The sequence below is a fragment of the Egretta garzetta genome, unplaced genomic scaffold (genome assembly GCF_000687185.1).
Source record: "Egretta garzetta isolate BGI_Z169 unplaced genomic scaffold, ASM68718v1 scaffold114, whole genome shotgun sequence".
NCBI lineage: Eukaryota > Metazoa > Chordata > Aves > Pelecaniformes > Ardeidae > Egretta > Egretta garzetta.
In genome coordinates, this window is record NW_009259317.1 from 1,846,684 (window position 1) to 1,874,218 (window position 27,535).

At 37.3% G+C, this 27,535-nt stretch overlaps 1 protein-coding gene across 1 annotated transcript; it reads right to left on the reverse strand.

Annotated features, from left to right (window-relative positions):
- Positions 1 to 267: 267 nt before the first annotated feature.
- Positions 268 to 27,062, reverse strand: GUCY1B1 (guanylate cyclase 1 soluble subunit beta 1). The gene is made up of 12 exons (XM_009636477.2): positions 26,966 to 27,062; positions 25,620 to 25,738; positions 20,391 to 20,588; positions 11,958 to 12,188; positions 10,438 to 10,554; positions 9,484 to 9,617; positions 8,468 to 8,665; positions 6,381 to 6,618; positions 5,392 to 5,532; positions 4,096 to 4,250; positions 3,652 to 3,778; positions 268 to 291 (listed from the first exon to the last, which is right to left on the reverse strand). Exons 2-12 carry the CDS (start codon positions 25,710 to 25,712, stop codon positions 268 to 270), a joined length of 1,656 nt encoding a protein of 551 aa, XP_009634772.1. The 5' UTR covers positions 25,713 to 25,738; positions 26,966 to 27,062.
- Between the last annotated feature and the right edge of the window lie 473 nt (positions 27,063 to 27,535).

The following is a 27,535-nucleotide window of genomic DNA, read 5'->3' on the forward strand; positions in this document are numbered from 1 at the left end:
AATGTGTATCAAAAAAAGGAAAGCTTGAAATACATGCTCATAGCACAGATACGACAATACCAAACATTAAGGAAAAAAACCCATAGCAAGCAAGCCTGGAGAAAAATGGTGAGTATGATTTCAGGAGCAGAGCAAAAGACAATGGTACTGCGCATGGGAATGGGAGATATGACATGAAATAACAACCATAACTCAACCTTACTGCCTGGCACCCTATTTGAAGACAGTATTTCACCCTATCCAGCGTCTTCTTCCTCTTCGCTCAGCTCAGAAAGCATCTTGCTTTGTTTCCTTGAGTGCATGCAAGTAGAATTTGAGAAGTAAGGGATTTTCTTTGAAGCAACAACATGGTGGGTCAATGCAGTGACAAAATACATTTTACAACTTGCAGCCAATATCAGTAAATAATAAAAATAATAAAACACAGCATAGGTAACGCATGTATTTCTTTCATAGGTGTTGTATGTAGGAATGTAACGATTCCTACATTCCATGATGAACTACCAGCTCTGACTGAGATACTTTTAACTTGTTCCCATCAGTAATGTGGGACAGGGCAGAAGAGAAAGACATTTGAAAGTGGGGAATGATGGAAATTGTAGCCAGACATTGGAGGCTCTCTGCAAGCTTTATTTTTTACAAAAAATCTGTTTCTCAAGACAGAAGCTGCAGCTGAACCTCTGTTAAAAGAATAATTATAGTAATAATTAATCTTACAACATGCAAACAAGCCGATGCAAAATGAGTAATTGGTCACAGTTGATTTTGTTCCATGAATATTTCTGATGCAATTCTGATTTTTGCTGTAATGGTATCATGGAAGAGATATCTGAAGTGGAAAAAAGTAAAGGAACGGCACTCCAAACCGACACTGATTCTTGTAAATCAGGTCTTTCTCAGAAGTAAATACTGCTCATGGTCACTGATATTAGAGATGCCGACTTAGGAACCAAGTATGAGGTATGCTGAGCTACTCCAACCATCTCATATTCTGCAGGCCTAGCAGAGAGACAGCATATGTTAAGCCTTGGTTTCACATCTCTATGCCAGCTGTAAGCATTTTGTCCTCTTTCCTCACCATATATTAATTACTGGGCTTCAGGGTAAAATATTATGCTGATAGATTTGCGTTTCTGAGCTAATCACTCTCTAGGGATATAATGAAAAGGAGAATATATCACTAATGTGAATCTATCCTAGGTTTAAAGATATTAGAGGTAGAAAACTTCACAGTAAAAGAATAATCAGCAGAAATATCTTCAGCATGATTTAAGAAATATTTTCATGTTCACCTCTATAAGCCACTCCTTGCAATATTCTGGAATGACCTTTCAGGAAGTTTACTATACAGTTTCTGAATATACGTTAACATGCCATATTTATTGCTATGAACGGTACTGCATGTGATAATACATTAACGTGTGTACGTGTTTGAAAGGTCAGAGAGAAAAAGATTCTGAAAAGAAAACCAAAACTACACCCTTGCCTAAAGCAAAGCTATTACTCTAAGGTAATCAAACATAACAAGTTGGTTATGTGATTTCCGCTTTGGATTACGACTATTATGTACAGCCTATAAAGTGCCAGAAATAACGTGAAGAATACCTTCACAAGACAAAGAGAAACTGCAAACAGTTCAGAAAATCTTAACGGAGTAAAGCTCAGTGCATCTTTTTGTGTATGGCAGATGACATAGTGCAAGGAGTGAAAAAGAATTGAAAGGTTAGAGGATTATAGTCTTTCACTTTTCAAAATCACCTCTGACAAAATGATTACCAGTTCCAATTGCCACATGAATGTATCTTTCTAGTCTCCTATTCTCTCAAACTTACTACAATTTAGGAGAGAGACCTGTGATGGGAGAAGTCCTTTTATCTGTAAGAACTACAGGTATATCTGAATTTCAGAATTAACAAAAACTAACAAAAATTAGAAAGACTTTCTGAGTGTGCTTAAACTGTGAGCCTTAAGCGCTCCTGAAAATCAGGCTGACAGTATTTTTCTGTCAGGTTTATTTTTGCCCCATGTCCCTCTCTACAAAGCTCGGTTACTAAATAATAGTATCAGCAAATACCTCTCAGGACTGCTGTGAGGATTAACAAAACCACCTGTTGTACAAGATCTCTAAAAGGAAATTGCAATATTTAAAATTCTAAACTATCTGAATCCTATATTCATAGTAAACATATGTGAGACTGAAACAAGGAAAATACCCACCTGACTCAGTATGCCTCTGAAATTTTACATTTAAAATTACAATGTGCCCTGCTACAAATGATAGGACATAATTTATAATGCAGAAAAAAGTGAAAGCTGTTTAATTAAAATATATTTTAAATACAACTATAGATTTGAAAGAATGGTAGTCATATGAACTTATAGTTAATCTTGCTATAGAATAAAACCAGAAAAGTATTATCAAAAGTGGCACCCAAAGTATTATTGTAAGCAATATATACTAAAATACAGACTTCAGCAGAGTTAAAGTACAGGCTCTCCCCTGAAGTTTAATACTGGGGGTTAATACTGGGAGTTATCATTAAAAAGTCAGTATTCATATACTTGGGTACCAGTGTTTTATAAATCTAGATTACATCTCCTAAAGAGCCCAAACAGTTTAACAGCCTAAATTTCACTTCCAGAAGCACATTCAGACGTGTAATTAATTTCCTGTGACTTACAAGAATTATTTCAGCCAAGATAACTGATGATTTTCACTATTTTAGTCAAGTGTATTTTTAAGATTAAATACATTAGCTTAGATCTCTGTCTCTTTGTATTACTTCAGGACAAAATTCAAGCTATGTAAATTACTTTTACCCTTTTTTTTTCTCCCTGTTGGCAATGGGTGGAAAGTACACACCTGCTCAGCTATGGCAAATCAGCTGGCGTACTGTTACCTGATTAAGTGTCTAAGTTTGTAGCACACTTATGAGTCTAGATCTCATTGACTTTTAATGAGATTTTGGTTAATACATACCCAGACTTCTGAAACTGAGGCATAAACTCAAAGAGCACTCAGTGCTTCAAGAGCTTTACCCTACATCATTTTGAGAAGGGGATTTAGGGTGATATGTCATTTACAAAAAATAGTTTCCACCACGTATATTTCTAAAGCGAGACCTCTTTATCATGCAACAGTCTCTGAACAAGGAGATCCCTCTGGGGTTAACAGACCACCATACACATCAGGTGTGAACCTGCCTGCAGGTAGTCGCTGGACTGTTGCCTAAATATTTGAAGGCACATTTATTCACTCATTGTAAAAAAACAAATGGTGAATTTTGAAGTGCTGATAAGCAGACATGTCAGCTAAACAGAAATGGACATTATATTGCGAAATCTAGTACAGTAGAGAAATCCGTAAGAAGAGGGAGATATAAATATTTAAACACTTGGCATTCTCTCAAGGCCTTTTTAAAATACAAAAGATTTCTTTCAGGGACTGCACAAACTGCAAAGACAAATAATCAAGGACTTCAATGGGCTGTCAAGATAGTAAATGCATTAACGAAATAGTGTTGTACAAAACTTCATTTTTTCTAGGGAATATTTAGTTTTGCAAATGCAAATGGATCTCAGTGGTTTAGATTAAATTTGTCATGTTTACATCTTGTTTAAAAAAAAAAATTACACTCTGGTTAGTCATACCTCTGTCTCTGTACTCTTTCTGGACAAAAACCAAACCTGCATTGGTTCTTTTTTACCCTTCATAGAAACTGGACCCCTGTACTCCAGGTGGAACTGAGGATCTGAATTGTCTGGTGTCATAAGACACCTGAAATTGAAAGAGAAAACATGTAAATGTATGTACTGTGCATGCATGCCACGCATGATATAAAATATTAAACATGCTACAGTCATGTGAGCAAATTAACAGAAGAGTCAAATCTATCTCTAAATCATTATTATATTTGCATAACAATAACTGTATATCAAAATACAGTCTGCCATACAGTTTCATGAGAACTCATGTACTTAAATAATGTTTTGCAAGCGTCCTGTCACTTTCAACTCCAAAGACACTTTGATGTTATGTTGACAAAGTGATTTCTTTGAAGATGTCAACACCAGTAAAAATGCTGCAACACTTACCTGTAAGTATATTCAGAGACATTGATCCTTCCCTTTTCTCCAGTAGTTTCTGTTCTGCTTGTTAGATTGACAGTATTTCCAAAGAGACAGTAACGTGGCATCCTTTGGCCTATGACACCTGTGACTACCTCACCAGTATGGATTCCTATTGTTATCTTTAGAGAAAAAATAAAGTTCAAATATTCAGAGTCAATGTAACCAATCTGATGCTTCTGACTAAATACAGATATTATGCCATTTCTATCTACTAAGAGTTTATTTTTTCAGTGTGCTACTCCTGCTTCTTCAAAGCCTTTCATTTTGTGTTTTGTGTCACTTTTTTTTATCCTAGTGCAGTGTCATGGCTCTAGCTCCCACATGAAAGAACAAACTCCGTATTTCTTCCAGCATTCACAATGCCATGCTGCTATTATGTACTGTGAAATTAAAAAAAGTGGAAAGAGAGGCATACTCTGCAGGTCTGTGTTTAATGAACACTCAGAAGATGCAGAAATGGATGATGTAGGTCAAGAAAAAAAGAAACATCATGGTATTTTGCATTTTAAAGCTCAAGAGATAGGACAGGGGTTTGGAGAAGCTCATTCTTATAGCACATTATAGTTATCGTAAAGCCTGAAATCAAACCTTCTCACATCTTTTCCCAGTGACAAAGTGAAGTACACAGATCTAAGCTAGGTGTTAGACCAGTAACAATCATGTAAATAGAAATATGCATCACACTCATTACTTATTTTGCTCTCACAGCCTTCTGATGAGGACAGGTCAATGCAGCCTCCCTAGTTCTGTTTTAATGCCCCAATATCTTCATAAAATCCCACACTGAGTGAACTTCCTCTAATACACACTGTTGCCATTAATCATTGCCATAATTGCCTATGGAACTGTACTTTTTAATGCAATATTTTCTCATGCTGATGTCAGGATCTGAAGCGTGATCAAAAATATCAGTGAGGGAATATTATTGTTCTGTTCATTGAGATGAAGAAGACTCAATGAATTGTGCTTGATGCGCAATGGGAATCTGTTGATTTTAGATTGAAATGATGGGAAAACAACCATAAATGGATGTGGACCTAATTTAGTCATTTAAAAGGTTAAGCATAATAATTAGATTTTAAGGTCTGGGAACTGCACGTCACATCTACAGGCGACTCTTCATATTATTTGCAGATATCAGTCTCAAAATCTAACAGTAACAAAGCTTCCATAGGCCAGGACTTGAGTATTATCATATTTCAAAGCATTATCATCATATCAAAGAATGGGCTCTTCATTCAAGCCCACATGTTTACTAACCTGTACAGGCTCACCATCTACTTGAACTTGGCCTGCTATTTCCATCATATCCAATGCCAGGTGGCAGATAGATCGTGCATGATGAATGCAAGGCTCTGGTAGACCACTCACTGTCATATACTTGTCCCCAACTGTTTCCACCTATCAAGATACATATTTTTCCATTACTTTATTATCATGGGCTTTAAAGTACTAGAATGGACATAGTCCTTCCTTCAAGACTGCTTCTCCCTTCGAATAGTTTCTCTTTCATTCAAATCACCCTAATTCCCATCATCTCTGCTTGTTATTTAAGAGAATTTATTGCATGCCCAGAATGTAACAAATTAAAATGACACTGTGACTGTGTGAATTTGAGCCTCTCTTTTGGGGTCTTCTGAATTTCTGTAGAAACTGAGCACTATGGTGATTCAATTGGTACAGGACATAAAATTGACTTCTAGTAAAAGCTCAGAATTAATCTTATACATATAAACACACAAGCATACACATGTACATATATATATGATATATATATATATATCTCTCTACGTCTCTCAAGCTATCTACCTGCTACCAGCAGCATCTGCAACTACACCTCATTCCTAACGAAGGAATGAAATTCACACTGAATAACTGAATAATAAGTTATAATTTACAACCAGGAAACCCACATATGTGACTGAAAAGCTTAAAGCACAGGGTCAGCAGAACCACAAATGGCTTGCATAAGTGTTGATACCTCCTGAATGTGAAAGTAGATTTATACATCCCCTAATGGGTGACTGTGCAGAAATCCTGCTGAGAAATAAGCCCTTTATGTTCCTTCACACATTTAGAGATAAACAACATACTCTTCTTTAGCTATGTAGTATTAGGTAACACAGTTCAAAGACTGGGAACATAACTTTTTTTTTAAAAAGCCTAAAATCCAAAGGATGGAAAAGAGTGACATGATAGTAAATTATTGAATAGTCACAGATTAAATACTTTGAAAATCTTCTGCTTACCTTATAAACAAATGGATTCCTTCGTGAATCAGTCAGAATATCAAATCTCGTGTAAAGATCGTTTAAGAGATTAACAATCTTCATGGCTCCCTCTCCAGAGGCATGTTTACTACAGAAGGCATTGAATCCCACAATGCCACTGAAAAGAATGGTCACATTGTCATACCGCTTGGCTGGAACAGGACGCTTGTGTCTCAGCTCATTTGCCACTGACGGTGGTAGAACAGAGTACAGTAATCTAAACATGTAAGAAAAGAAAGGCACAAGCAAAACAGAATGAATGTGGAAAAAGGTCTTTACATCAGCACTCTTCAAATATTAACTTAGTTCCTCCCATAGGGTTTATAATATACTTGCATCATCAAAGAGCAATATAAAAGATGTTTACGGAAGAATATGTTATTTGGGAAGCAGGAACTGATCTACATCAGCATACCTAAAGCCATGACGTTTCAAACACACATTAATATATCTAAATTACCAACAAAATGAGGCATATATTACTGATAATTCTGACATGATCTGTTAATACTGTCTTGGATAATTTTTGCTTATCTCTTAAGCATTTCTGCCATATCCTCAGCTCATATAATCTGGTTCTGCTCACAGAATCATAAAAACTCCAAAAACGGCCATGAAGACGTTAAACAGTTTTCCAACTTTGATCAGTTCATGCATTACTAAATGCTTCCTCTTCTGTTGTTTTAGGGTTTATTGTGTGTTTTTTTAATTAATAGTCTGTATGACATTTAACACTTGTTCATATTACAAATTACACAAATAAAATCCAAATCACACACAGAGAGCTTGACCCTACTCTCATGTGTATTCCTTCAATTTTCTAACTGTGAACTTAAGGTGCATTTCCCTCCTTAAACAAGCTAAGTGGGCAAGCTGAAAATCTCTCACTGTTTCACAAATCTTGAGCATCATTTTGTACACAGCCTCCGCACAAACCCTCATTAGTTGCATTTTTAGCAAGTTCACTACTGCATGAGTTATAATTAGTGAATACTTTTGGCACATGATACATTAACTGACATTGTCTGCTCTAGGGGCTGCCAAGGTGGCTAGAATTCCGTAAGATAAAATGATTTTATAAAGCAAGTCAACAGGAATGAACAGAAAAATATTTTTAGGCTTCTTTTCTTTCCAACTCTTCCGTCCATCCCTTTCAAGTCTTTTTACAATAATTTCCATTAATCTACTACAGAAAAAAAAATATGCCAATAGAATTCATAGCACAACAAATGTTAATTCTACCACTAAACAAGTATAATCCACAAGAAATTCTTCTATTACAGAGATGGGAACTAATATTTATAAACAACAGTCAACCATCAACCCCACACTGCTTGTCACACAAACTTTTGTTTAATTTACCTGCCAGTAGTCCTTGAGCTGAGCTGCCATAGACTAATGCTCTGAATTTGATTTTGTAGTTACCTGTAGAAATGGATTTGGGGCCCAATGCATATACTTTATTATTTTTATGTACTTATATGTAGATAGTAGTATTATCTAGATAGCCCTGAGTCCAATTCTAGAAGTAACTATAAAATCAAATTCAGAGCATTAGCCTATTGTAAAACTTTACCTTTACATAGACTATTTTTGAGGCTTATAAGATAGGTTTTTCTGTTCTATTAACATCTGAGCATGGCAGTCCAGAAAGACAAAGTGGTCTACAGCTGGTTTACAGAATTCTGTCAAATAGTAGCGTTTGGGCATTCATCAAATTCATCTTGGCTACAGGGACTGCATGTAAGAAAGCTTGCAAAACTACCGATGCAGGTAATTCACAAAACAAGGATTGTCAGTTTGCTTCCCATAACCTTCCTTATCAGGGAAAGAACCATCAAAACACCTGTGCCTGTAACAGCCTAGACTGCAGATGACATTTGACAATCTAAATAAAGAAATACCCTACAAGGAGTCAAAGTAAAATGATTTTTCTTGACTCCAAAATTAACAGCCCTGAATCTCTCTTATATTCCTTCCAAGATTCTGTAATTTTTTGAAGAAGGTAGCTATAAATAATGTATTTCTGTGACTGTTTCAGCTCAAAATAAGGACTTGGTTCTTACGTGTCTGTCTTTTTCTTTTCATCTTCCAGTGCACGCAGTGTGTGCTGCAGTCTGTCAGTGAGGATCTCAAGCTCTTGAGTCAGTTTATATTCCTCTCGGAACTGCTCTCCCAAAAGAACCAGATCACGGGTAGCATCATGCAATGGAATATCACTCAGATACAAACCTCTTCTGGTTAAATCATCCAGGTTCATAACGCTGCAATGTGATGAAAAATATAATAATACGGGTACCATTAAACTTGCCAAAGGAGCGTTTCAAACTCAAATGAACAGCAGAGGCTGCTGAATTAGAGAAGAAAGATTATGCTTCTGAACTTGTGATGAGCTGTACAGTATAACCCTTCAATGAAATACCGCATTTGTGTTCATTCACCTTAACACATGGATCTTGATTTTTGCATTTAAATGCAGAATTCTCACTGATGAGTTCCGTGAACTTGCCAAATGTACATACTTCAGTGCACAAATAAAAGTGAGATTACAGTAGCCTCTTCCCTTTCTGCCTTCATCCACTCTCTCCCTTTTACACAGGAGATTAACATATCATAACTGTGTAATCTGATGTGTTAGCTCAACATGCTCTCAACTAAAGAAGCGAAGCTCTCCATTCAATCCCCCATTCCAACCTCTTCTTGATAATCATTACTGCTCTGTAACATTAAAACTACTGCAAAAATATATGAATCCACATAGTAAACCAAATCATTGTGCTATTTCTTAGCACTCTTGGAGTAAGAAACAAAAGGACAGAACTTACCAGAAATCATGGAATCATGAGGAATTCCTGTTTGTACAAACTGAGCCAGAGCATCCCAATGTTTACATTGAATTATTTAATAATCAGTCAAGTTCTGATGTTTAAATGCTCCTCCCTCTTTAGTATAAACATATCAAAAGCAATGAAATCAATACTTGAACTAATTAATCTCTGTAGTACTACTTTCATAAGTATTCTTAAAATTAGTAATTGTAAAGGGAAAATCAGTATTATAGAACTCTTAAGGTCTAAAGTACCTTGGCGAACACAGAAAGAGAATGCTGTCTGCTTCAGGCAAGTAGATCATTTGCCCTTTCAGGCGTAAGCAGCTGATTTCTGTGCCAGTCAGTTCATCTTCACACTCTAGCTTTTCCACATCCAACAGCCCCTCCTGGTGATGAAAAGTCACAATTATATAAGGGCAATGATACATGTGTTACACACCAGGCCACATACCTAAGCGCCTTCACTGTGAAGGCACTTAGAATGTTAGAAACAGAGTTACAACCTACATTAAAACCCAATTAATTTATCATTTGAACACCACACACTACCCGTATTTTAATACTGTGATACAAAGTATGGTATCTTTCTTTACGTTCATGTTCATAACTTATTGCTTTCTTCTGCATCATTTCTTAACAATAGTTTGACAAAAGTATTGCCTATTCTATTAAGTTCTATTTGTGCCTGGGAGCATCTCTAAGAAATTTTGTTTTCTCTCAGGATACAGTTTCCTATAAATAAACAGGCTCCCTGATGTAGTAGGTGCTAATCTATATTCTACATTCGTTCATATCGCCCACCTTCTCCCTGCTCTCTCTAGAGAAAAGAACATGGAACTGTGTATGAATATATGGGCCCAAGGAGGAACACATTTCATATTTGTCTCCCATATTGTTATGAAGGAAAAGTAAATGTAATTGCCTTGCTACATTTACTTTGATAGAATGCCATATAATGGGTTGGACCCTTGCAAAGAAAGCATCAGACATGACATATACTACTTCACCACTCCTATAAAGCATTCTACTTAACAGCTACAGATGAATTCACACCTGTAACTTTTTCTTGGCTCAAGACTCAAAAGGGACTGAGCGTACTACTGTGCAAAGAATTTTCTCTGAAGACTTCTGAGCTTTCAGCACTTCTTCTTATCTCTCCAAAGCATACTTACTTAAAGAAAAGCCAGGTGAATATTCTCTAGTTACCTTGGTCCTCAGTACAAAGACTGTATTGATATGTGAGAGGATCCCATGGAAACTAATATCAATATGAGGCCGGACCAAGGAGAAAACTGACAACAGACTGCAATTTCCTGGCTGCAGCTAGAATAATAAAAAAAAGAAAAAAAAAGGATTGTTATGTTTTATAATAAAAATATACCCGAAGTAATTATATTCAATTTGCTTACATGACAATATTGAATGGAAGAGCATATATACTTTATGCATTTGTCCATTAAAACACAAGGTTTTTAAATTAAGGATTTTACATCAGAAGCATACTGACTTCAAACTGCAGTTTTAGTCTGCAAGATGACTTTGTAAAATTGTGTTAAGACTATCATATTTGTTATCTGTTAAACTGTTCCCGCTCTACAGTAAAAAAAGCTTTCCAGTGTTTTCCTAAGTGACCTCCTTCAAACTCCCTTTTCAATAAGCTATGTTCTCCAAAGCATCAGCTCTGATAATAAGGATTCTGATAGCCATCCTCAGTAGGCTGAATAATTAGTTATAGCTGTTCAGTGAACACCCTTGGGAAAAACCTGGCAGAGCTACTTACAAAGCTCTTCTTTCAAATCTTTCTGCAAAAATTCAGAGAGAAATCACCAAAACCAAATTGCAGGAAAAAGCAAATAACATAAAATTGCATTTAAAAAACATGTCAATGATTCAGAAACATTAGCCTACATAATTGTAAAGATCATTTGATGTTTTCATCGTCTTACCTTTTGCTTCTCTCATATTACTGCTTTTACCTGTTGCTTATTTTTAGTAACACTGTCAGTTCTTTCAGGCAAGAACTGAGATATCCTATTCATATACAGAATACATAACATTAAATGGACCTCTGAGTACTCTTTTACTGTAAATAACCAGAGGAAATTGCAGCAGCTGCATTCAGTTCAGAACACGCATATATATGTATCACAAGCATAGTTTGGCTCATCTTAGTTAATACTGATGCTGTTGATGCACAAGCCAAGAAAGTATACCACAATTTCTGTTATTCTGCTCTTCAGTTATTGTACATCTGACAGCTTAAGTATTTGAAGGCATTACCATCTGTACCTGCTGCTAGACTATAAAGTAGTATGGGCAAGACCATTTTCTGAACCCCGGGCCAAGCTTCACTGACTGTCTCACACCCACTTTAAAGAGTTATCTGCCACTTTCATAGCAAATGTATCTTGGGAGTGAGCTATAAGAAAGAATTGGGTATCAAGCTAACACCTGAATTGTGGGGCTGATCAGGTTTTCTCTGCTCAAGCTTACTCTATTATTGCACATGGACATGATCATAAGGAAACAGCTGTTCTAGAATTAGGGCTATTTTCACAGTCCTTTTTCAAACAAGAGGAGCACAATATAATAAATGTTATACAGTTACACAAGAATGCTGTTTAGAAAGAGAATCCTAAATCTATTTTATTAATATTTAAAATAAACCTGTGAAGCATCTAGCATTAGGCATCTCTATGATTTTTCGTGCATGAGAATCATCTAACCTGTGGAAGGACTCTGTATATAGCATTGCCACACTGCGTAACCACCAGATCTCTGTCAAATATTATGTGGAAAGGAAAGGCCTTGCAGAAGGTATAAGGACTGATGCGAGACTCTTGGGTACCATTTTCTTCAAATCTGTCAAGGTCTTCATAGTAGTCCTCTTCTTTGGACTCTTTCTCTTCAATTAAAAACTGAATGTGGTCACATTCCTCGTTTCTCTGTTGAATAACCTAGAAAAATGAAGGAAAAAATGAAAACCTGAGAACTCTGCTACTCATTAATAACTGGAATGCTACTATGAAGACAGAGCAGAAAGATTAATTCAAGAATGATATTTGCATCTTAAAATATTCTAAGAAGTATTTCTGATTTTAGAGAGTCTTTATAATTCCAGGTGACTAATTACACCTTTGCTTAGCCACAGTTGCTCTTTGCATGAACAACATACTAAAGATTACTCAAATACAATTTATAAACCCGAGTGAAATGCACATCCTGAAATCAGGGGTCAAGGCTGAGGTTATGCTTGCTTTTAACAGTATGTGCCAGAAAACAGGACTCTCCCCTCCCCTTGAATTATACAGATATCTTGAATCTTTATTTTGCAAGGTCTATAACACAACAGCAAATAGCGCTGACCAGATGATGGGCACGTCACAGTCAGCCAGAAGAAAGGAGGATGAAGCAGATGTTTGAATATATAGTCCTTACACATTCAAGCACTGATGACTGCAAAATCAAGACCAACAAACAAAAAGCAATGACAATCTTCTCCAAGCTGCATTCCATATTAAATGAAATCACAGCAAAACCAGTCATCTACACCAGCTGAATCTCAAGTGTCTTGAATACAGCATTTCACACTTTAGTAATTTTACTCAAAGTTAGTAAAAAATATGAAATTAATAGGGATTATTTTGTTTGTGGTGAGAGTCATGTATTGCAGCATAATTAAAGCTAATAGAACTAATAGAATAACATCATTTACATTGAGAGGCCAAATTCACTTCTTCTCAAGCCTAATTGGATTTAATGACTGGAACAGAACAATGCTATTTAAATAGTATTGTTTAGCAGCAACTTTCTGGAACATGTTGCACCTGATCCTACTCTCATGTAGAGTCTGATCCTAAAGCCACTGAAGCAAAAAAAGACTTCTTAAAATCTGTAATGCATCCTGATTCTGCCCTTTACACATAGTCTAACCACAGAGATTAATAGTTACAGTATGAAAATAGAACAGATATGCACAAACACTGTACTTGATCCCCAAGATGTTTAGTTTATTAAATACTTCTCCTCCACAACTGTCAGCCATGCTAGCTGATTGGTTGGGGAGCACTGATTCCTTTATTTGTTCCTATACAAGTGAACAAGTGTCAAACAAGAGAACAATATTTTATTGCTAAATGATGCTTCATTTAAGAAGGGAGTGTTCCTTGATCTCCTGTTTGACTTTTGATTTAAAGGAAAGAGGCTTTTCTGGAGGACAGTTCAGAGCAGGAGCCCGATTTAGGTGCTCTATACCATGTGCTGCATTAGTCTTCTCTTTCTATTGCATATGTAAGTAACTTAGACAAAGATCAGTCTATTAAATTTACCAGCTAATGTAGGTACCTAAAGCTGGATGTATGAACAAGTTCAAATGTTAACGATGATGAAACCTTATTTCCTCAAGAAACTGTACTGCTAATCTACATGGCAATGTGTGGCAAAGAGAACTGGTAATTTATGAGTTAGTAAGAGGTAAACCTCAGAAAGAATATCTGGTGGTCATTTGAGGAAATATGTTATGTGGGTTTGTCTAGGAAAATGGAACACAGTAGATGGAGACCTAGTTCTCTGAGTTCAGGGGTTAAAGGCTTTCTGTTCTCTTCCTCTTCTTTTAAATTATTACCCCTGAAATTGTGAGAGACTGTGGCCATACTGAGGACTGTCAGAATGCAGTTACAGTCTTAGTTCTTACTTTCTATCACTCATACACACTCCCACAGGTGTTTTTTTTTATTATTACTATTATTGTGGGCAGGGATAGCTGAGATTATACACACTAACATTTTTCAAAATATCACTAGAATTGATCTATGCTTCCAGATCATTCCCAGTCTTGTATTTTACTTAAATGAGTTGCTCTTGCCACGACTGGAAAAAAAATGGATACCTGGGATGAAAAGCTTCTTCATTCAGCAAAGCAGTCCTAAAATTAATTTTTAAAGATCTAATAATTTTTAAGGAAATGTTCATATTAACACCACATCACCTTCCAGAGATATTAACACCCAATGACCACCTTAGACACTGCATACTAGTATTCTGTTACCAACCTGCACCTGTACTTAAAGGGTTTTTCCTGCTACTGAGCAGCACCTAACAGATTTTTCGTAACTTTCCTTTTTTTTCCATTTATTAGAAATGAATTATGCATCAATAAACAAAACACAAGTGTTGGTTAAAAATTTCACCTATAAAACTAGAACTGCTACATGCTTCAAGACATCTAGCTAAGTTTGAGACACAACCCTCCACAGATCCTACAAGCTTACACAGTGATGAAGTCAGTCATCACCCACGATGTGCTATTTTCCTAACCTTTATAGATTAGAACGGTGTCAGCAACACTGCAAAACTGCAAATTTCCCAAGCATCTTCAGGTTTATTTGCAACACTATTTTTGACCAGACTTCAGCGCACCCAGAAATGCTTGCTGTACTAGTGCATTACAGTAGTGCAGCAAATGAACTACAGGCCAAACACATTGAAATGTGTCAGATCTACAAGATAGCCACAGCACCAGCTGCACACTCCTGGTAAACCTGATATGCTGTGGACGTGGCTGGTTTACTGAATTTGATTCTGGCCATCCATGCACAGACATGAAGCACACACATTAACAGAAGCTACAATCATACCCCTCTCCAGGCTAAGCAAGCTACTGATTCATCCTTAAATAACTTCCCATTGGATATGTAATTTCATGATGTCTTTTCTGCTCCCATCATTTATACACTATCTAATCTTCCTATCTCATGATTTCATCCACCTTGTCAGCAAATTTAAAATGAGCACTCTGGCCACTAACATAACGTTAAATTTTGTCCCTTCATCCTTGTACCTTCAGATCCAACCTAATTGGCCAGACGCTTCTCTGGCATAAACACCTGCCCTAGATACTCTGCAGGAAGCTTAACTAGAATAGAACTTATGCATTGTTTCATTCTGCAAGCAAAGTTTGCAACCCACAGAATTTCAGTATCATTTAAATATTGTTGAAGAAGCCTCTGTTAAATGCTTGACAAATAGAAGTTCAGTGACAGAAGCAACAAAGCCAGGAATCAAGTCTAATTCTTCCCTCCCCTGCAGTCTTAGCTGGTGAAGTGACATCACTTCACCACATCTAAGAGCTCAATCACCATAGTAACTGCAGTCAAAAACTGAAGGGAAAAATCACTCTCCTGGTTTCAAAGAGAATATGTAACATCTAACGGGTAACCTGCCTGTGCTCTCCAGAAGATGCATCTTCAGAGTTTGTCCTTGCTTAGCCAAGTGAAAAGTCACATGAATATTTCAGGGAATCACAATTCAAAGAACAGTTATTTTAAAATGACTTTGTGGTTTAATATATTTGGTGAGCTTCACACAAGATACTAAATCAAGCAGTATCACTGTGATACATCATGTGTAACGAACACATGCTGTTAAACTTTCACTGATTTATCTACAAGACAAGACTCAATTCTATAGATACGAGCATGACCCTGAGATACATTCGTATCTCAGCATGGGGGAGGGACAGAATGCCCTTGGACAGGGATCTTTTTCCATCAGATTGTGAAGATTAATACAAAGGCACGTTTTTGCCATTTAAAGGTCAATACAGGGTGAAATTCTTGATGTCTTCTGATCAAAACCAACGGTGCGATGCTACTTGACAGATTTCACTGCAGCTTTTTCAGGGTGATCCTGAGGCAAAGCAGTTCACTGTGGAAACGGTACCACCTCTAGCTTTGCAAACCCGAAGTTAAAACTGTGGGGCTATCTGGTTTCAAGGCAGAGTCTCACTGAACTGAACCAAAGTTAAAACTGTGGGGCTATCTCCACCTGGCAGCTGGTTTCAAGGCAGAGTCTCACTGAACTGAACCTCTGAGCCTGGAGCTAATGAAGTTTCCTGCTGTCCTTGTGTCAGAATTAGAGGCTGATTATGTTCCACAATTGACTTACCTTCATACACAGCTAGCATTTTAATGTATGGATCAGTACTGCTTGTCCTCCATGACAACTACGTAAGTAGTTTTTAGGTCAGCTCTCCAGCTGGTCACATTCTGGCTTTGTTTTTCTATATTGCTATTAGTAATGAGACAGTCAGAAATTACCGTCTTGACATGGATTTCCCCTGGCCTTTTCTCATTTGATATTGCAAACCATCTAAAAGAAAGATTTTGACAGTCTGCTCTCAGATAATAACAGACCTGCAGAAGTCTGTTTTCACAACAGATTTTTAGGCTTTGTAGGATTGTACAACATTCTTTGTTGACCCGCACCATTTGCAGCCTTGAGGGAATCTCTGTCCTGACTTCACCTTCACAGGTCACCCTCATTTATACACAAACAACCTCTGACAAGTGAAGCAAGAGAAGGCATAGCCAGAAGGCTGCTAACAGAGATCTCATGCCAAAGCTGGTCACCAGCACCATGAAGATTTTTAGTTCTTCTATTGAGTCCAGCAGAACTTAAATATTCTTAGCGTGTTCTCAAAGTCAGCAATAATTCTTGGGACACTACCTGCTGCAAAAATTATATAGTCTTAGCTCTGTTTAGCTAAAAATGGATTACCATACTAGAGAAGATAAGGCAAATTGGATTTTAACTAATTAATCAATTAATGTCAACCTGTGCTTTCCTGCACTATCCAGCTGGAATCCTGAATCCAAGTTCAAAACAGCCTTCCTTTCAGTACTAACAGAGTTTAACAGAGACAAACTGGGACCTTTTATTTTTTTCATCACCTTCAGCATACACATACCCTAGGTGTTAAAAGAAAAGGCACATTCCCCATGGAAAAAGAAAGCTCTACTGTATTTCAGATGAAAATGTATACATATATATGTATGCATATATAAAATAGGTCTGTGTGAAACTGCAGAAAGGTGATAAAATTAAACATTTTTTTTTTTCATTTAGCTGTTTCTCCACAAAAAGAAACAACTTGGGACAAACCACAATGCGTTTTTCTCAATATTTCTTCTTCCTCTTGCGGTCATGAGATTTCTTAGGTTTTCTCTGCAGGTTGAGGGGGGTGACCCTTCCCCTCTACTCAGCACAGGAGAGGCCACACCTGGAGTGCTGTGTCCAGTTGTGGGCTCCTCAGTACAAGAGAGATATGACCTCCTGAGGTCCCTTCCAACTTCTGCTATTCTGTGATCCTCTGTAACCCATGAAACAAAATCTAACCACTTAATAAAAACAGTATTACTGTAAACAATTAAGATCTGCTACCACCTTCACAGAAACGGGTAATATGTAAGACAAATTCAAGCAAAACTTCATGAAAATACAGACACAGAAGCATGTATTCTCTCAAGCAGATTTAGGTAAGCATTTGTTCTAGACAGCCAGAGAAGAAAAGTGGACAATAAAGTATGAAACATCAAATTACAGGTATCAACTTTACACTAATATAAAGAGAACTGCAGAACTTATTAAACCAATCCTGTGTTGGATCGTTACATAAATGCTTTGGGTATAGAGATTTGGAAAGACAACTCAGAAATCTCAGCTCTGTTCTTGCAACTCAGAAGGCAACTCCCACAATAACATCAGAAACTCAAGGCTAGGCACTGAGGCTCTTATCAGTTCAAAAAAAAAATCTTCCTTAAGCAAAATCCTAACTAAAGTCCAAACCAAAATTTTACAGAAGAGGCATTGATTGGTCCACAAAATCTAAGGGGATGAAAACCAACTCCATTATTTTTCTGTGCTGTGCTATTTGAAATGATGCATTACTAAGTCTGAAACTTGAAAGGATTAATTTACTAAATTATGAGGTAAGGGATCGAGATGAAAAAAGTCAGTCGATTTTTTTTCTCCTGTGCTCATTTTTTTAAACAGTGTAAAACTACCCAGGTACCACAGTGGCAGACTTATCCTGCTTTAAAACCTTCACTCTGTACCATTAATGATTAATAGTTGACCTGTGGAGTAATGGAGGGAGACTTTCATTGTCTGTGTGGGTAACCTGCAAATTTTGGCACTCTCACCCTACAGAAACAAGTAACTGACTATTCTCTGCTTATCTACCCCTGATGTTTGTGAGTACCTGCACAGTAAAGCAGTATTTAACGTCACTGAAGGTGTCAAAAGCTAAGCTTTATTGACCAGCAGAGAAGAAAAAGTTCAGGGTCGAGGGCACATGACTTTCTAATAGGGACAAGGGAAAAACAGTAACAGACAAAATAAGATACAGACAGTATGCACTTTCTTCAGTTTAGAGGTAATATTAATTTTTAGGCACCTTTGTGCTTTTGGCTCAGACAGTCTGGAGGAACAGTTTGGATTTAAATTAAACTTTGTGCTTACTTACAATAGGCTTGGCCAATACTATCAAATTTCTACTTAATTACAGTACAACAACAAAATTTCCAGAAAAGCCTAACAAAATCAAATGAAAATGAGAAGTAAATTTAGAATCAATATTTAAAACTCTTCGGAACATATTTTGTTTGTGAGGAGTTCTATATGGATATCAGTACTGTCCAGTACAACCTTCTCAAGAAAATAACATTCAGATTGAGGACAGTTTGTCAAAAGGTTGTTCTGGTGGCTGGTTTGCACAACCCAGATTTCTACTCTGCCCCACTGACCACTTTGTTCTCTGCATGACCCCTCAACTATGCTGGCAGAACTCTCTCTGATAGAACACCAAACCACATAAAGGAACACATGTGGGTAAAAATAACCCAGAAAAAAACCCTGTGATTTTGAACCCCAGTTCATTTCCTCAGTCTAGTTTATTTTATAGCTTCACAACAGCTGGAGAGACACAGCTGAAGAAGCTCTCATAGGACAAGCCTGAGCAATAAGAGAAGGGGGACTGCGTAAGCTGCCTGTGCTACCAAAAGAAACGCTTGTCAAGCAACAGCTTCAGCAGTCTTGCAGCCAACTTTCCAATATGGTCCTCCTTGTCTGTCTCAACACTTTGAATAAACAGGGACCTAAGAAGAAGACTGTTTTGATTCTGTTGCATCCTTCGTATCTGATTACTAACACCTGCTGTAAAAGTTTGGACTATGGATTTCTACAAAGTAGAATCTAAACAAGGGCATCAAGTATATCACCATCACTATACAGAACTAGCCATTCACCATAAACCTGAGCTAGCTTATAACAAGAAACCTAAAAGGCAAATACTGTGATATAGCAGTACAAATACCTTTGTCATTGGGTTCCTTGCAAATCTCTTATCTGAGCAAGATCATGTTTTTGTGATACACTCATGAAACTGGAACAGATTTTCTGAGCAGGTATACAATGAAACTGTGCTAGAAACATAATAGGACTATGGAATAGTTAAAAAGAAAAAAAGAATGCTTGCTGTACCCGCTTAGATTTTTTTCTACTTGATGAAAAGTACTTTACATCAGTTGCAATATTTCTAAAACCAAAAAGCTTTTATTCACTGTTTTCCCCCAGTTATATCTGTGCCTTGAATCAAGCTCTGATTTTAAACCATTACATATGCAAGGCCTGACCAATTAAATCTTTCTGTTGCTCTGTATGGACACAAAGCAGAAGCCTCTTTCCCAATTCACAAGAGACTTAGCACGTAAGACCTTACGTAAACTCTGTGACTGAGGAATGTTTTTCCACTTCTGGGGCTGTAGGTGTATATCCAGCCACAATCCCATAAAATGCGAGTATGAGACCCACAAACACATCTTAGTTCTGGGACAGACCTGGCATGCAGGCTGGGAGGAAAACACTCTGCTCACCAGCCAGGCCTCATCAATGCACATCTGCCTCAGTTTACACACAGATGACAATCTAGGACACAGAGACAAAATGTCCATGTTCTCACAGAACACAGTCGACAGTATGAAATATATGCCAAATAGCAAATAAAGTGGAAAAAAGAACACCAACTAACACAGAACATAATTTCTGTACATGTAATCTCCTTCTTTGAATAAGGGAATATTGTTCTCAATTGTTCCCGACTGGGTCTGTTTGCAAATCAGGGCTGGGCTTCTCAGCACATGGCTGACCTGTCCTTAAAGCAACCCAAGTTATGATGGCTCTTCCTGAGACCATACTGATACCACTGCTTCACAGAGGACAGCAGCAATTAAAATGATTGTTTACCATCACTTCACTTCTGATTTTCACGATTTTGTCCTACTGACATAAACTTCCAATGTGTACATCCCTTCAGACATTACCTTCATATCTATTTCAGTACCATGGATCTGCTGAGCTACTGTTTTAATGATTCCAATGACAATATCCTGGAGACCTTCTCTTTCCGAATAGTAATGCAGAATGAGTCCCTTCCCCTTCTCTGCATCAGTGCATCTGAAGGAAGGGGCTCGCATGCCCGGGTAAATAGTAGCAAGGTGGTCATGCAAAGCATCCAGGTTCTGGAAGAAAAAATTAAAAACATGATTATAAGGCATTCACACTTGTTAATTCCGAAGAAAGTAAGTACATGTTTTGTCTAATCTGAACATTTCCTTTCTCCTACTGCTCACAATCCCTGTGTATTTGCCTTATTGTTTGTAGAACTGTCATCACAGGCTTTTCAGGTCGCTCACGATGTTCTTTCCATGGACTATGGCAATAATTGGATAATGACTGGTGTCAAAATTAGCACTATTAAAAATTACTCCAGATATAAGAATTCATGCTTGACTACGCTGTATTTTTAAACACTCCGATGATTAAGGACCTTGTGTGTGTTTCTCAATCCTGTACCATATCCACTTTCATCCCTTCCAAATTCTAGTCCCCATAATCTCTTCTTTGGATGTGAATTTAGGTGTCAGATACAAATACGTGTGTCTGAATAAATACTAATCTTTTTCTTTAATCTCAATGAAACAGGCTAGTTCTGACACCGTAACAGTCAACCCAAGTTTTCAGGGCCTGACAAAGTCTCAAATTTTGAAGTAAAGATTTCAATGATTAAAAGATCAACCTCAAATACATACTTTCTTTGAGAATAACTGAAAAAATTCACAGAATACATAGAACATATCATAGCTGCTGTAATAGTGTTTCAGAACAGGCTATTCAAAAAAGGGAAGAGGTCATCTATTTCTCCAGCTGATGTCCTGGACTTCTTATGTATTTAACTTTAAATTTTGACTAGACAAATTGCTATCTGGAGAGAAAAGCTAAATAATAAATTGATAGGCATACCTAATAAGGGCATTAAAGAGAACAATGAGATCAAAGTCACACTTAGAACACAAGGCTAGCTCCGACTTTGATTATGAAGCCATTATCAAGGCTCCAGTTTGCTATTTACTGTATATTTAACACAGAAAGAGAAACCTAGAGCAACCTTGCTGGATAGTGTTGCAACCCACATATTTACCTATGTTGTAAAATTCATACAACTCCTTTACACCTGAAGTCCAGAACTATACTGCATTTTTTAAACGTTGTTCTCCCACTCACCCCCAGGTAACTGCTAGCACCAGGCTTTGCATATTGTTTTCTGCCACCACAAGAAGTGAGGTGAAAATATTTTCAATGTCTGGGCCATTCTCCACCTTTCAAGAGCATCTGTCGATCATTGAATTTGTGGAAGCATACTGAACTAGATTTCATGTGAGTGGTGAAGTGCTTGAACAGCTGCCTCTTCTCCTGGGAGGCCTCCAGAGGAAATGAGACTCTTAGAAATGAATTCCGTAGGATGCACTCAGCCTGGAACTTCCTCCTTCAATTTTTTAGTTTGTTTCAAATTCATGTTTTTGTTACTATATCAACACCTCCAAATTAAAACTCGAAGAGGCAACAATCTGAGAGCCCATTCATTCCAGCTGTTAGTGGGCATTCAATTGCAAAAGTATAATGCTTGAAGGCAAATTCTGTAAGAACTTTGCAGGGTTCAGGACAATGAAACTGGAAGAGACTGTTTCAAAAGACTGTGGATGAGAAAAGAGCGAGAGCTGACTGGCTCTGAGGGAGTGTCCCACAATCTCCTTAATCGGGTCCAGAACTGCTCTTCCAGTACACACGCCTCAGAAACAGCTGGGCTGTATTGACCTTTTGGAAAAAAAAACTCTTAAGGAGATACATGGGAAAAGATGATAATCTTCCAGTTACACAGTCAACAACACCTGAAGAATTTCAAAAGGAGTTTGTTACGGGAAATGGCCAATGTCAAGGACAGAATTTTTATACAATGGTTGTCTAATTATTAACATTACTAACAAACGGCAGCAGCCCCATTTTACAAGACCACTTTGCCACCCAGTAACCCCATTACTGACTTTGTCCAAGCAGCGTCACAGGCGAGCCCATGTGATACACCACTCAGTTTTGACTCTCTAATCATCCAGAGTGGGAGGACTTGCCCCAGGATGCTTTCCAGTCCCCAATGTGTCTTTTCTCCCCATGCATACAGATTATGGCGTGAGCAAAGAGCTTACTGCATTCAGAACCTTGCTACAACACATAGTCAAGAAGCAGCAGATACATGCTTCCAGACCACGGGATCTGAAATCACTCCCAGATCTTGTAATTTGGACACTGTCATTGTCACTCCCACTCCTGTATTTTGTTGTGTTTGATCCATTCTAAAGTGATACTGCAGCTTCTGAAAGAAAAATATTTGTCTTTTTTTCTAGTTTGTTCACCTGCTGTGGGGCAGAGGTGCAGTCAGGTACAGATTACAATAGGTTAAGCTCACTCCCTGAATTGTTGGCTCCTAGACTGCTCAGATGTATGCCAGAGCTTGTGCTGGGACCAGAGACATGAATCCTAGAGCTTTGTAGAGCAGTGATCAGCTCCATGGTGAAACACAAAGGGATCTCCAAGCAACAACAAGAAGTGATACTAAATCAGACACAACCTTGCCTGTCTGAAAGAAAAAGAGTTGTGATTGGCACCTGAAATACAAAGATACGCTGTTCAGCTCTGTGTGGTACAGAGCATCTGGCAACTTTTCTAAAAGAGGAATTAGTCCCCTGAGATTTATTGCACTGCAATTATGAACAACTAAATAGCCAGGTAAATGATTCCATAAATGAGAGAACTAACCACTACTCCAATTTTGATTTTCATTCAGTAGCTTTCTACTGAACATAACATAAAAGCACACTTCGGGTTTCTTAGGAGGTACCTCTTTTCACACTGCTTCTCTTTGGCACAGTGTCTTTCAATACGATTTGCATTTCCCCAGGTCTGTGTTTTTCATAGAAAGTATAAATATTAGATTTAGTCATGCTTTTTCCTCTTTCATGAAGCTTGAAGTACCTGGGTTGTATCTACGAATAAACCAAATTTTCTCTGAGATGTCAAGGGAAACAGAACATAAATATGAGGTTTATTTTCACATGCTTTAAAAAGCTGCAGCCCTCAATTATTTCATATATCCTGGACTCAGTACAGATTTCAAAAAGCACCTTTTGGAACTCTATTATGTATTTTAAGAATTTGACAAAAGTTAAGCACTTTAAAACCCATCTGCACCTATTTTTGTAATAGGTATATAAATTCATTTCCTGACCGAATCCAACTGCTGGAAGATGCAAAAATAATAAAACATGGATAACGTTGATTTTCCATCATAATAAAAAGCTAAAAAGTACACTTCTGGCACAGCTACTAATACATTAGTCCTGTTAAAATTTACAGAAGTACACAATAGCCAATGTCATCTGCTAACACTGAAATTCAAACAAAGCAGCTTAAAATATTGTCATTAGAAGAATATAAATGTAAGCTGTTCACACTTTTATAGAGGTTTGGTGTGCACAAGTCTTGTTAAACCACTGTTGCATTTATCACTGAACCTTGTTAACTCACTGGTTTATATCAATAAAGCATATTTTTGCTTCTCTCTCACTTCATCCGCAACAAATTGGTGTAGTTGGCAGGATCCTAAATCAGGATTTGCAACAAAGCTGTTCACGCTTTTATAGAGGTTTGGTGTGCACTACAAACGTGTCCAGTCTTTTCAACATCACACATGGTAAGGAACAGAAAGAGAAGTATACTATATGGAAAACAGGATGAGGGAGAGGAATAGGGAAGGACTGGCCCATCCATGTGTACCCAAAGTGATGAAGCAACAGGCCAGCTACACTTTTTTTTCCTCCTCCGCTATTCTTGCTCAACCCTTAATCTCAGCTTCAGTACATGAGTCATCTTTAAAAGTTACATTTACCTGAAGGCTTGCTTTGAGGGCAGCCTGTGAGTGAAGCTATAAAATATAAATGATGTCACATCTCACAGACAGACAACAGTATACAGATCACATATGGTAGTATGTTGGAGCATACCCTGTCTGTCTGCCCAGCAATTATGGCCCATAGGATTTGTACAAAAAATCTGGGATGATGACATCTAGGGTGCTCTGGAATAATCCAGGTTTTGGGCCAGGTAGTGAGATACAGAAGTAAATATTCTAATAATCCAGCAAACCATGCACTCTGCTCTTTTCACTTATTATTGCTGGAGAGACTTTAAGGCAACAGATGACAAGAGGCTGCTAAATTTCCAGTGAAAATCAACAGAGATTTGACACTCAGCTTTTGGGCAAACTCCTGTGAAATCTTAAGTGGGTCAGTGTTTTTAAACTCATTACAGCACACAGTTCTCTCCAAGAGTGATATATATCACAAATCTTAAATCCAAAGTGTTTTTTTGAAGTGAACAATTTTCAGGTGACAAAAAAGGAAAGCCCAGTTTTTCTAGAAATCACAGTTCAGAGAAGGCACTACTTTTCTTCCATGTTATTGAAAAATTATTTTAATTTTGTTTTACAGTGCAGTATCATGCTGTTCTGCAGTTAGGAAAGCACAAAAATTGACCTAAACACTGCTGCTCTATCCCACCCTCAGTTAATGGATGAAGGATAATGTCTTAAATTGTGTATGAGCCCTAGCTCTGTACGTAACATACAAGTAGAAATAACCAGTATCTATAATTAGTCAAAGAGAACTTTGGAGAAGAAATAACCTACAAATTTTCTGTTAGCATAAACAAGGTAAGTCTTTTTACTTAACACATATAGACAATTTGAAGTGGTGGGTTTTTTCATGTCTCTTGTACTCCATACTTTTGTTACATATGAAAACTCCTGTTAAAATCTTTTCCTTGGAATTTCAAATGAAATTTCAGATTTATGAATGCCTCTCTGCAACCCCAGCTTACCTGCCTTCTCACTCCTTTTTTATGAAACTGAACAGTCAAATATGCTATGGGAAAATTATTACTCTACCAGGCAACTGAATAATGTATTAACAATGCCAAAACTGCTGAGCAGTGGAAAGCTCTACAGAATACAAACCACCAAGGAAGAAAGTTTTCAGACACCTCTCTCCACAAATAACTGGAAGATTACACAGTACAACTTGTATCTCCAAATCTCAGTCTAATCTGTTGACTAGACCATACTTCTGTCTGGTATCTGAAATAATTTGGCACAAAATTCTTACCTGCAAAAACTCTCTGACATTTGAGCCCAAGACACGTAGAATTGTATCATAACCAGATTCTTGACAAAACACAAAAAACATCTTCCCAAACATTTGAAGAATTTCCCCAGCATTTAGATCTAGTTAAAACAGGAAAATATGATTCAGTCCAAACACTGCATTTCACACACTTTGCTTATTACTTTAGTCTTGTATTCATAAATAAGAAAGACAGTACCTAAACCCTACCCGGATCCAGTAGGTCAAGAATATGAGAAAAACAAGATTGAGGGTCCACATGGCAAATGAGTATTCAATACAGGAATTTCATTGGGATTTACCAATTACTGTTACGACTTTGCCACAGTGTGCATTTCATGCATGTATAACCTTTTAGATTTTTATACAGATAAGAAACCACTGCTTCAAAATAAAGGAACTCATTTGTTACTAGTGCTCGCCTCAGGGGAGTTACTTCTGATTTACAATAGCATGAAACTACATCAGCTGCTCCAATTCAACATAACTACTACGGTCATGGTAGTCATAAGGGTTCCTGGCTAATTGCTGATTCAAAACAAAATCACACCACACTTGGGTCTGCAGATAAAATAATGCTGATGGGCATAATTCTACCTTTTAAATTCCAGACCAGAGCTGCAATGATTGAAACTGAATGTGACCCAAATCAATGACAAACATGAAATGGGATGTGTGCATGCCACAAACATTTCTGTAACTTAGCATGCTTGTTCAGCAGAGAGGACTGCTCTCGGGTTCCAACCATTCATGAGTTGCTCTTGCAGCAGTGGTTAAAACCTGGGTGTACTGGCGAGGTAGTTACAGCGGTATTTTGTTACTTCATGACTGCCTGTAATACTGACCGTGCTCTGTGGATGAGCTGATTACTGCAGTTTAAGGTGTACCTAAGACTTGGAGTGCTTTGGAAGTAATAAAAATCATAGAATCATAGAATCATAGAACGTTTTGGGTTGGAAGGGACCCCTAGAGGTCATCTAGTCCAACCCCCTGCAGTGAGCAGGGACACCACTAACTAGATCAGGTTGCTCAGAGCCCCGTCCAACCTGGCCTTGAATGCTTCCAGGGATGGGGCCTCCACTACCTCTCTGGGCAACCTGTTCCAGTGTTTCACCGCCCTCATTGTAAAGAATTTCTTCCTTATATCTAGTCTAAAAATATCTTAGATAAATAAAAAAATAAAATCCTTTCTAATGAGATTTTTAAAAAATTCTCTCTTTGAGCAATACTCTGTTTTCAGTTCCTCTGCTAAATCTTATTTCTCTCTGCTACATGGATTTTTGGGGGTGGGGGGTATCTTTTATGTGATGAATATCCATATTACTTACTAAGGACCTTGCTTGCAGCTGCAACCAGATCATAGGTTTTGGAATCATCGTAAATTATTCTGACAAGAAACTGTCCTTCTTCATCCAGCTGTGCCTCTTTCCTAAAAAGAAAACAGTACAAAATCTTTTTGATTGAGGGACAAGCATCATATCAATAAATCAACTCTATATTGTTGGTATTAGTCTTTTAAATAAAGTAAGTTTGTATGATCTATCTTTAAGAAGCTACTTAAGATAGAAAATTAGAAATAAATCTGTTCCATATCTCAGTCATTAAGGTACAATACAAATATTTCAGACCGCTTGTGTTCTGAAAATAATAATTAGCTGTGAGAAAATAAACACAGTTTTTCATTATGGAGCCTCACAAAGCAGTTGCTGAACTAATAAAGACAGAATTTGCATTTTGAAATAGGGGAATATCCAATAATCGAGGATGGGCTCTTTAAACACTTTTTAAGCAAGTGTTTTCATTCTTTCCAATATTGATTACAGTTTATTTACAAAAGGAATGGGATGTTTTTAACAACCATTTGCACATGTCTTCAAAGAGGAATCTAAAATTTCAGG